We start from the raw sequence: 12,626 nt of genomic DNA, 5'->3' as shown, positions 1-12,626 counted from the left end.
GCCAACTCTGCTGATTTATTTTGTTACCAACATTATGGCAATCATTTTCTGCACAAAGCAAACACATTTAGAAATGTGGTTAACTACACACAATGGGAACATTGTCCAGGTCCCGTTTAGGGCAGCTCAAAAACTCTTTCGAAGAAGTTTAACTATTTTACTGATTTTAATCAATCTAATCTTGACGCATTTTATTTTAAGATGACTGCTACGCCCTCTTCTAAAGTTAGACTCACCCACACTAAATTATTATATTCAAAGTCCTTTCTTGACCAATTAGCAGTAGGGGGCTATGAACTGTAGAAAGAAACTATTGATCTTAAATCTGTTTGGCGTTCTAAAGGCTGGCAGGTACAAGGCACTGAGGCTTTGCATCGTGCATGTCTCATCCCGAACCATATGTTGTTTTTAAATTCGACTATTTCACAAACAACCTGCTTTGGATTGGCTATGTCTAAAAAATTAAATGCTCCTTCTCTTCCTGATGTGGGAGAAAATCCTACATGGTCTAATCACACCGATAGGTCCCTGAGTGAATTTCCACTAACTCTGTAGCCGCTTGTTGCCTGCTTGTCTGCCTGCTTGTCTGCCTGTCACGCCCGCCACTCCACACCACTGCAGCCGATCTCCCCCTGCCGCCACATCTCCTCCCCATCAGAGCGCGGCCGCAGTGGGGGGGGGGCCGTGAGGGAGTGACAGGGACCACAAGTCCCATGAGCCTTCGCGGCCGGAAGCCGCCAACGAAAAAACCGCACCAGGAGGCGCATAAATCAGAGGACATCCCCCGGCGGAGCGGGGGTCTTACCACAAACTCTGCAGCCACGTACCTGTGATTGTACGGCCGCAGTGGGGGGGGACCGTGAGGGAGTGACAGGGACCACAAGTCCTGGGAGCCTTCGTGGCCGGAAGCCGCAAACAAAAAAAACGCGGCTGGAGTCGCATAAATCAGAGGACATCCACCCGCGTCGCAGAATCGCGCGCAGGACGCGCCGGGAGAAGCCCGGGACAAGGGCGGGGCCATTTGCAGGCCGCCCGAGGCCAGAGGAGGCTGGGCTGGGCCCCCTCTCTGAGCATATCACTAGGGAGACAGCACGAGGATCAGACATTGTCGAATACAAGGGTAATATTATGACTCTCTTGCTAAATTAAAGTGAACTATAATATTGGCCTTATCCATTGCCATAAGACTATTAAGGATTAAATCAATATTTATACTATAGTGGCCCTTGATCATAATTGTCTTAGTAATATCTGGAAATATTGGGACTCATTTGCCCCCCTTAGAACCGGGACTTGTGTAGATAATTGCTAACCAGGTTAGAAGCTGCCATCTTCCCACTAAACAAGGTCATTGTGTCCTGCGCCCGCTAGTTCACTTGACATATTGATATCTGGGGGGAGTAAAACCACAGTCCGTTATCTTTATGGCAACTCGAGTTGGGAAATGGAAGGGAGTGGGGGTGGGTGGCAGTGTAAGTGGTACACTTGATCAATTCATTATTAGGGCCACTTCTGTGCTTGAAAAAGAAATTGCACTCACTGAGCGGCGTTTATCTGCCGAACTAATGTATAACAGGCACTCCTCGTTAGGCCCCTTAATGTTAGTGCCATCTCCAAATCAACAAGAGGGGAATACTGCCAGCAACCGGCCCTTATACCCAGAACAAATCCTAGAAAGCGAGGGGGAAAATGTGACAGATACATCTGGACTAAGTAGAACCTCCTCTCTTGCACCAACAAGCCAAACCATAAGTGTAGACACATAAATTAATGTAACCCCAGCCTCCCCAATAAATATTAGAGGGGGGAAAAAGTTAAGTACTGCCAAACGGAAGCGGGGGGGGCAACACAGAAGGGGAGATGCCCCAAGATGCCGAGAGTTTTCAGGGCACAACTAACCACTATAAAGGAAGTGCAGACTAATCAACTCAGTCCATAACCGATAAGGCGCAATCCCCAGCCTCCAATATAGCAACTCCGAATAATACGCGGGTAGATCTTACCACCCCCTTGGCCCCGCTATCTGAAGACTCCCTCAACCAAATAAGTCATCTGGTTAAGTCCCTAATTTTACCTCTCCTGGAAAGAACAAAGCTAATTGGCGAAAGGTTGGAGAGGTTTGAGCATTCCATCAATGGTAATTTTAGGGCTTTAAAAGTACAGCTAGAGGGAATTAATTGCGTTAATACTTCTGGAGCTAATACTAAGAAAGTTCTTGCCTCACCAGGCCCCATATCTGTTTCCCTTGTCCCTCCAACCTCTACTTCTATGGTTTCCCCTGATAATCGGCAAGCACCCACCCTAGAAAAAGCAAGGGAGAATATAGAGAAATCTTTCCGCAGGCTTAGAAAAGAGGCCGAAGCTGGCCTAAAAGATCCAAAAGAGCTGTGCAAAAAGTCCCCCCTTACTGACAAAGCAACAATGAATGAGGCTTATGGAAAACCTTTGAAAAAGCACATCGATTTACCCCCAGAGTCTTCCCCCTATGTTGTTGTCCTCACTGGTGTACCGAAATTAAAAGATGGGAAAACAGAGAGCTACCAAGAACTAAAGAACAAAGTAACTTTCTGGTTAAATAAGAATAGGCCCCTTCCAGGTTGCATCAACGGGAAGTTTTATTTGTAAGAAGGGTAAGCTGGGTAGGGCAAAGATCAAAGGACGTACCTGGGGACTCCATTGTAGTTAATTTTAGGGACAGACGAGCGGTAGACTTTATAATCAATTAATACTTTCAAAGAGACTGGAGAGAGGTTAATGTTTTTGATCTGAGTTACTTCTATCCCCTGTCCCAAGCAATACGTGGCCAGTACAACCCCTCGAGAATGCAAGGCATAGGGGATTTGGAAGGTTTTAAAGCCAACTTTTCCCTACCCACCTTTAATCACCTTACAGAATTGTATGGGATGGAGGGGGTAGACTGACTTAGAGGCCAGGGAATGGGCGAACCTATGTTGGTTGATGAATTGCACTCTGGATCAGGGGGGAACACAAAGAAGAGCTTAACCCACACAAAATAATTGTGCATATCCAGGTGCATACAGAACCAAAAATCACCTAGGGAAGGCCCGGAAGAGAGAGTGGAGACAACCAGGGGTCCTATCAAAGACCCTCCGTATACTGCATGCATGATTGAAGAAATTTCCCACAGCACCATAGGGGTCCTGTTAACTGAAGTTGAAGGCACTGATGTGCTGTTACCACCTGAAGTGACCATCCCAGGGATTGCTACTATAGGCAGTAACACACCAACTGGGGGATCTGGAGGGCCTTTAGAACGGAGACCAATGATGGCCCAAGAATACTGTCCTGGAATATTGCTGGCCTCACTTCTAAACTCAACCAGCCAGACTGGGGGGAATACATTGATACCCATGATATATGTGTTTTCCAGGAAACGTGGGCTGTAGAACCAAAACATAGTGCAGGTTTTGTGGCATACTGCGAGAGGGCCGTTAAAGGCCCAATGGGCAGACCATCTGGGGGGCTCTGTGTCTGGGTTGCTCTAGATCTTGGCTGTAGGGTCAAGTGTATCGAGACGCACTCACCGGATATAATTTGTATCACCCTTACTTCTAAGAATACTCAAAAACTAGCCATTATCAATCTCTATTCTCGACTGACGAAGTATGGTGAGACCTTGCTAGCAATTGCTAGTTTGACTAACCTTCTAGCAAGTCTGGAAGTAAATTTTAAATTCATAATTTGTGACGATTTTCACTGTTTCTTTGAGCCATTAGGAGGTGACATATCTCTGATCACTGAGGAAGAGGACTCCAGCTGATTAATTCCGTCCCTAAATATGACCTCTGTTAGTCGCCCTACTCCGCTAGCCTTCCAGATAACATCTTTGACTTTGAACTTCGCATTAGGGGCATGTAATTGTCAGATTTCCTCCACAGGATCCAGCTGTTGATTCAATGGTTCCACCTCCAAATGTCACCAACACCCTGACAGTACATACAAGGTGTTCGAGCCATTAGGTGAGGGAAAAAATACGTTAAAAAAAAGAACGGGAAGGGAAAGGAAGGGATCAGCAGGGAAGGGAAATCTGAAACGACAAAAGGACACCTTCTTAAACACCACTGATAAACGTAATGCTACACTCATATATTCTCGCCAATAGGAGCCATGTATACCTGCTTAAAGAAAGAGAATCAGACCCTTCAATGGTGTAAAAATCTTCACTCTACACTACTGCCTTAGTAACTCCTAGGGGAACATAAACGAGAAGCATATAGATATAATGTCACGGGTATTTATGTGGAACATCTAAGCAAGAACACATGAGTGAGTCTATCACTGTTTAGGACCTACCACTGGGCAGCATGGAGCCATGAGAAATAAGGGATTCTGTAGAAATGAAAAGGAATGAACTCAGGATAGAACAAAGCCAATAGTCTGACTTGTAAGATCAGGACACGGTAGTGTGGAGGAGGCAAAAACCACAACACTCTGGTCCTCTTAGTCCAGATAATTTACTTCTTATCAGATGCAGAATTAGTCTCCAAAATATGGGACACTACAGCAATGCGTAGTTGCGTCCACTCCTGTGTTCTGCACTCTTCACCCAATACGCAGCAGTCTTGCAAAACACGGCAGCGCGTAGTTCCTATCACCGCAGCGCTCCGCTTTTGCCAAACATAAACAAAGCCTTGAATCCGCTGTATTACCAACAAGAGAGAGCACACATAGCCAGAAAAAACTCCAACGAGAAAAAAGCAAAAGAAACAGTCAAGCCGCCTCTTGATCAGAAGTGGTAATCAATGTTTACAACACCACAGACACCGCTGCCTCTTGCAAACGGGTTCCGTGAAGGTACAGTTCCTGCCAATACCGGAGGAATCCCGGAACTGCAGAACAGGGAAAAAACACGAGGCGGTGTGTCCAGGGAAATCCTACCTCAAGTACAGGAATAGACGGTAGTCCCGAACTTGCTTGGGAACCAGGAATCGACGTGCAGAGCAGCCGCTCTCACGTCGGAGGAAGGAACAGGAACCAGAATAACATGCACCAGGAAGCGTGTTCCATACACTAAAGTAACTTCCTGGCAGCACCACAAAGGATCATGGGCAATGTAGTCTGAACAGTGTTTTAGCGCAATGCAGGCGCAGGTGAGGCAGAACCTGACAGTAATGGCCGATTCCCAAGTGATAGTCCCGGTCAGCCGACGTTCGTGAGTCGTGGCCAGTCCTCGACTATTGATTATATCATAATTAGTAGGGACCTATGGCAAAAGGTGAGGAAGTTTGCCATAGGAGATAGATGTGAGAGCGACCACAACCCTCTAGTCATGACATGGGATTGCAAATGGGCCACAACTAATAACTCAGACAAGGAGAAGTACAAAAACAATCTGACCATTGTAGAAGGAGGGAGGCGGATAAGATGGTCCAAGGTAATTGAGTCAGAGGAATCATTGTCCGCATTGTATGCCAGTATCATTCCAGTACTAGAAAGGGTTAGTGATCTGGCGGGGAAATGTCAGTATCCTCATTTCGATACTGAGATAGGGAACCTACACCATACTCTCACAGAGGCTCTGGCTGCTTTCTTTTACAGGAGCGGCAAGAATAGTTTTAGAACTGGAGATCCAAGGAATACATGGTACACAAAAGCATGCAGGCTATCGAAACAGGCCCTTTTGAAAGAACTCAAGTGGTCTGATCTTTTAAGTATTAGGGAAGCTAGAAAGGTCCACAAGAGAACTATTGGGAATGGTAAAATCGAATGGGATACTGCCAGGTGGCAGGAAATCAAGAGGGCCCTCAAGTGTAAAGATAGCAAAAGCCTTTGGAACCTCGTCCACCACGGGAAAATAGAGGGCAGAACTACCCTTGACCCCAACATCGATGAGGGCACTTGGTTCCCGCATTTCAAAGGACTATACTCTACCTTACCCTTAGAGCCAAACTTGAATAACACTTCAGGTCGCAATCTTAATTTTCGGAGCTTAATCAATGCACCGCCATTTGATTTGGGAGAGGTAGAATCTGCTCTGGCCAAACTACACTTTAATAAAGCTCCAGTATCGGACACAATTCTGGGCGATCTATTCAAAAGTGAACACCTAATTTGGGCCCCTTATCTTGTGGTGCTTTTTAATGCAATTCAATACGGTCTCCCGGTGCCGCCGACATGGGCTGGCGCTGAGATCGTTCCAATCTACAAGAAGGGATCCCCATTGGAACCATTAAACTATAGGCCCATTAGCCTTATGGATGTCTCCCAAAAATTGTATGGGAGGTTACTGTTGGGGAGATTGCAAGACTGGATTGAAGATCAGGCCATTCTGACCCCCCTCCAAGCAGGCTTTAGGGCCAAGATGTCCACAGTGGACCAGCTTTTCAGGTTACAGCTGATCCACTAGAAGCATGTTATACTCGAACAGGGGAGTCTATATCTTACATTCGTTGACCTTAAGTCAGCCTTTGACATGGTTGACTGAGATCAACTATGGAATATCCTGTATACCATGGGGGTTCCCCTTATCTCTGTCTACAACTACAATGCCTTCATGAAGGCACTTTTGCAAGAGTGAGGTATGGAAAAGATGCAAAGCTGACGGCCCCATTTCCGGTTGACAAAGGGGTCCGTCAGGGTTCTGTACTGGCGCCAACACTTTTTTCCCTTTTCCTCAATGGTCTAGTGGAAGATCTATACCAAGCTAAGGATCTGGATTTCCCAAAATTGGGTTCCCGCAAATTTCCTGCATTAATGTTTGCGGATGATACCCTGCTTCTCTCCAAGTCACCTATGGGGATGCAGAGAGTATTAAGGGAATTCACTGACTTTTGTAAAAAGAGGAAACTACAAATTAACATCAATAAAACTAAATATATGGTGTCTAGCGCAAAACCGTCTTGAATATCTTGGACTGACTTTGATCTATAAAATGGCCTGGACCCCCCAAATCGAAAAGGCAAACTTGAGGCTCACACAGATTATAGGGGGGATAAGGAAAATTGATAATGGTTGTTCATCAAAGGCAATAAGCCCGCTATTGGAGATTTACAAAGTGCAAGCCCGCTCTGCTGCCCTGTATGGGGCGGAACTTTGGGGGCACAGTAAATATAAAACACTAACGCTAACTGGAAATAAATTTCTTCGAAGTATTGCGGCATTGCCAGCTAACACCCCATTGGTACCATTAGGGATGGACCTGGGTGTCTCTCCCTTAGCCGATCTCATCTCAATCCGACCATTGTTATATTGGCGTCGGCTCTGGAGTACCGAGGAGCTAAGCCACTATAGGGAGGAGCTCAGGTCGTTCCTACAGTTACCTGGAGCAGCTAGAAGTATACTTTGCCTGTCCTTTATAAGGGACTCCTGTAAGGCAATTGGGATAGAGGACCTTTGGGCAAAACCGGAAGAAGCATGTGCAACTACCTCGAAAAAAACTTTATCCAAAATCCTGAAAGAGCACAGTTTGTCGTCTTTAAGCCAAACTCATTCCATCACAAGCTTGACTTGGGTGTTCTTGAACCATAAAATTACATATTCCTTTGAACAAGCCTTGGATATTATAAATCCCTCGTTGACAAGGAGGCTCTATCTTCAATTTAGATATGGCACTCTTCCGCTATTTGCACTAACAAACAAGTGGTCAGATGATTCTTGTTATCTTTGTCCTGGGTGCCACACAGAAGAAGAAACAGAGGTTCATGTGGTCTTCTTTTGTATGGCCTATGAGAAGGCTAGGAATAAATGGATCATACAAGTCTGTAGGAACCTATGCATAAGGAATTATTCAGACACACTAAGAATTTTAAAATCAGACACGACACCACTATTTGTTATTGCAACGTCTACATTTTTACAGGAAATGTGGAGAAAGAGAGGGCGACTCCTAGAAATTGATGTATAGACATTAGGACCACTTTGTACCTCCATCTGAAGTTGTCCTTGTTCTTATTTGGCCCCAATATAAATGTTTAATAGATTTTTTAATGTCTTTTATACTATTTTATTATTTTAAATAACGGGGCCTTAAATGTTACCTTGTACAAATGCTTTGAATCTTCTGGACTCTGTTGATCCTGTAGTTTTTTATTGCCACAATTGCAAATCAAACATGGATGTTTAATTTAAATTGTTGTATTTTTATTCATGTACTTTTATGACTCAAAAAAAAAAGAGTCGAAATAAAGTTTATAAGAATTACAGTCTCTGATGCTAAATTCGTCTTTTAATATTTCCAGTTTGATCCCAAAAGTTGGTGGATCCCCGTTTTGAAAGTGACCATACTGTTGCTACCTATTTGGTAGCCAAACTATGTCAAAATTGGCTCAAACACTCCTATTTAGAGTCACTTAAACTCCATTTGTCCACATTGAATGAGGATGTTGATCTGAATGACTTTGTTAAAGGCACTGTGGGAGGCAGATCAAAGAGGTTACAATGAGGTTTGGAAACTGTCTCAAATAGAAGCTACTTGAAGGTTATGTGCTATTGACCAGGCAAATTAAAAAAAAGTGTGTGCAGTTGTTGATAACAGCAGTAACACCTTTCTTCCCGAATTTACACATTGGATATTATAGTTTCATCTGTTGTTGATATTGTACAGGGTGAAGTGCCTGTTTTGTACCATGGTCAAAATCAATTACATTCCATTATGCAATTTGCATGGACATTAAATTACATTACATTAGAGGCTGGTAAAGTGCCTTGGGACTACATGAATAACTCTTCTCTGTTTTTACAATTTAATTTGACTGTGGAGCAACAATTCATGGCTGTGAAAGATGTATTCTCTTTTGCATATTCAAAAGTTAGAACCATTGCCTTTTTCTGTTGCCAAATATAATTCAGCTGTATCGCTCATTCAGTGGATAACAACATTACCTTTTCCTCTATTTAAATTCGATTCATGTATGAAATACTATGCTATAGGCAGATATGAACCCTTGGGTAGTGCTTATCTCCATGAAGTTTGGTCTCTGCCATTCACCTATAGGTGCCTGAGGGAGGGTAAAGAAGTTTATTTGAAGGGTGAAGATTGCACTTCAACACCTGATCACTCATGAGTTTGAAGGAACATCCAATTGCATGGCTCTTGCAATTCTGACACCCCAAATTTAGCATGCATTTTGAAAGGGAATCATGTACCGGCCATAATTCCGACTTTCACTTTCCTAGCAAACGGTAGTAATTTGCTTTTAAATAATGAAGATTGCTGTGGTATGCTGGCAGGGATTCTGTACATTGTGACTGTTTCCCAACATGTTGTTTGTTGCAAAAATGTGCTATTCCCTCTTCCACATGGGAAGCTCAATGTATCCATCTGGCCTTCCATTCCAAACTAGAAAGCAGAGTTCAACAATATAAGCCAAAAAAGGGCTCTATTGTCTCAAAAAGAAGTTGCCCTTACTTCTTCACGTGAACCATTCGTCCTTAACATGGCAAACACTCGCTCTGAGGTGCATGCCCTTTTGAATACTGATCTCCCCCTGCATTTTGGTGCCTTGATTCAGACTATCTTCAATGACTCATCGACCACGGCCATGGCACACTTTTTAAAAATTGTAAGTTCTGGCCTTGTGACCTCATTCTAAACTATAGTTTGTATGATACCGGTAATTTTTTCATTCTATTTTTTCCAGCCTCTTCGGCGTTTTACCGTTAATTCTCACCTTGGCTGCCGGTGTATTGTTGTTATTGCTGTTGATTTGCTTTATCAAAAATGGCTGCACTATCTTTGCCCCACGCACGGAGGCCCCCTTGCACCATGGGGCACGGTGCAAGGGTTCCTGCGTTGGCGCTAGGCTGCTGAAAAAGCACCAGCACAGTGGTAAAGTACATGAATAAGTCATAAATACAGTGCCTTCCTGCCCTTTCAATTGGCATAGGGCAGTGAAGCACCTCTAAATGGTGTTTTCTCAGAAGGAGTATTTTCATGAAAAACAGAAAGTCAGTGGCCCTGGAATTAATGGTCTACAGTAGAAACCCCACATTGTTCCACCTCTATATCAAGCTGGATTCCGCCAGGCACATTCCACCGAGGCGGTGATCCTCGCCGTGCAGAACACCCTAAGGACCATTGCCGATAACGGAATCCACAAGGCCCTCGTACTACTCGACCTATCGGCCGCGTTCGACACGGTGGACCACACCATTCTATTACACCGTGTCGAACAAGCCGGCCTCAGTGGCACGGCCCTCTCTTGGGTTAAATCCTTTCTGACGGACAGATATCAGGCAGTAAAGCTGGAGAACTTCACAGCCCCCACTCTACCAACCACTTGCGGTGTCCCACAGGGCTCCTCACTGTCCCCCCTACTTTTTAATCTTTATCTTAAACCCCTCCTGCACTCCTTGAAAAACAGAAAAGTAATCATTTTTAACTACGCTGATGATTTGCAGCTGATATTCCCCCTCAACTCCCCGGATTCCGTCGAGGAATTCCAAAAGACCATGCTGCATATCCAGAGCTGGATGGATCGGAACCATCTTAAGCTAAACCCAGGAAAGACTGAGTTAGTACTCCCCTGTGACAGCGCACTCAGCTGGGGACCCCACTTCTGGCCACCTTCCATGGGCACTCCCCCCTCACCATCCCAGACAGCGAAAAGCCTTGGGGTCACTCTTAGCGCCGATCTCTAGCTGAAAACCCAGATCGGAACAGTGATCTCCTCCTAATTCTTTCAAATGAGAAAAATTAAAAAAATCGCTCATCTGTTGTCTCATTCCGCCCTCATCCAGGCAGTACTCGCGCTAGTCCTCTCGCCATTAGACTTCTCTAACTCGACCTACCTCGGCCTCCCCCTCACCATCTCTAAACGCCTGCAGATTGTGCAAAATCAAGCGGCCAGATTAATCTTCAGGAGCAACCGCAGGCAGTCAGCCAAACCTCTGTTAGCCTCTCTCCACTGGCTCCCCATCACTCATCGGATCATCTTTAAGACAGGCTGCATAATTTTCAAGGCTCTTCACGGAAAAAGCCCTAGATTCATCAACCAACTTATTATCAAACATATCCCGACCCGTGAGCTTCGGTCCGCCCACCTATCCCTTCTCAAGGCGCCGACCTTTAAAAAGAAAAGACTTGGCGGATCCAGCTTCGCACACCTCGCCCCAAAGACTTGGAACTCTCTGCCCTTGTCCATCAGGAGCTGCTCCAAGCTGATTGAGTTCAGACGTGCATTAAAGACCTGGCTATTTCAACAAGCGTACTGCTAGAACTCTACATCCTCCGAACCCTCTTCTCTGTTTCTCTAGCGCCATGAAACCCATGGGTGTCCGCGCGCTTAACAAATTCCGCATAGAGATAGATAGATATATGGGACAGGAAGACCGAGGGCCTCATTTACAAGCCCATTGTGCCACTGGTGCTTTACCTTTATTAACACACCTTCATCGCAATGGGCAAGCCCATATTTACAAGGCCAGGTAAAGTCACCCTGCATGAGTTTCATGGCCTTGTAAATCTGGGTCTCTTTCACGCATTGCTCTGCATGAAAAGGGCATGCCATGCGTGTTGCTGTGGGTGTTCAAAGCCAATCGACCTGGAACTTGACGCAGTCCCAGGTTTTTAAAATTTTGTGAAACTGGGAATGCATCAGACTCCTCCGCCTCCCCAGGGGAGCCGTAAAGAAGCACAATGAGGAGAAATACTATTATTTCTCCTTGTTTTTCCTCTTATCTTTTTGCTTCTTCTCTGTGTATTGCATTCAGAAGCCAGCATAGAAAGAGGAAAATGCCATTGATGATTATATTTGTGCAGGAAGGTGGACAAAAACAATCATTTCCGCAGCACAGACAACCTTGTAAAATGATGCAAGGGTGCCTGTGCCAGCGCATGGCAGCCAACTGTGTGCTGGCACAGGGAAAAGCACTGGGATGCGTTGTATTGTTGTTAATACAACACATCTCTGAGCATTGAAAATGATGCAGCCCCGCGCTGCATAATTTTCTTGTAGATGATGCCCTGAGAGTTCAGTGAGACAGCTGAACTGTGATTTCTTTTCACAAACTCGAAATGAAGCAACAATTACTCATCTAGTTGATTACTTTTGCTCTTTCACATCCATATGGTTCTCACCTATTTTCCAAGTGTGTTCCCAAGTCATACAGGCCATTACCTGCTTAAAGTCGGGGTGCCAATGAATGGCTCGGTCATCAATGATGAGTTGTTCCTCCCCGGAAGGGCTTAGATGGATGCTTCCCACTTTCGTCCTTGTAGCATTAGTGTGGCTGTAATAAATCCAGTTGGAAATGTCAAAGTGTGTTGGTGGATCCCCTTGATCATTGAAGTAGACTTCATCACCAGAGGAAGTTTTAAAATGAAGATCCCTCATGTAATGATGTAACTAGAAGAAGAGAGATAAATAGAAGAAGGACACAGCAAATAAAGAACCATACACTGCAATAATATCTACAATAGAGTGAGTAGGTCCTGACTAAGATGCTACTGATAGACATAACATTGTTGCACTTAAGGTTATCATTAAAGCCTGTTCGGTGGGTCAGAGGTCATAAAGGTTCCACATCAATGCACCTTGTGGTAGTTGCAACTCTCCAGGTGTAGTCATGCAGACAGAGCATGCAGTGAGTGAGGCAGTGAATGTGCTCCTGATACAAGATGGACAGCAGTGGTAGCAACCACTGCTGCTGTTGAAGGAGGCATTGGA

The 12,626-nt window shown here is 44.9% G+C and overlaps 1 protein-coding gene across 1 annotated transcript in view; it reads right to left on the bottom strand.

Moving 5' to 3' along the window:
* The window catches only part of LOC147689501 (vomeronasal type-2 receptor 26-like), a 309,392-nt gene extending 297,099 nt beyond the window's left edge, over positions 1-12,293 (bottom strand). The window contains exons 1-2 of the mRNA XM_086940120.1: positions 12,078-12,293; positions 9,690-9,692 (exon numbers count right to left, since the gene is read on the bottom strand). Of these exons, the coding sequence (XP_086796246.1) occupies positions 9,690-9,692; positions 12,078-12,293 (219 nt within the window). The remainder of the gene's footprint in view (positions 1-9,689; positions 9,693-12,077) is intronic.
* Between the last annotated feature and the right edge of the window lie 333 nt (positions 12,294-12,626).

The sequence above is a fragment of the Lissotriton vulgaris genome, chromosome 10 (genome assembly GCF_964263255.1).
Source record: "Lissotriton vulgaris chromosome 10, aLisVul1.2, whole genome shotgun sequence".
Lineage (NCBI taxonomy): Eukaryota > Metazoa > Chordata > Amphibia > Caudata > Salamandridae > Lissotriton > Lissotriton vulgaris.
Note: the sequence above shows the minus strand (reverse complement) of the source record. Positions and strands in the feature narration are given on the sequence as shown.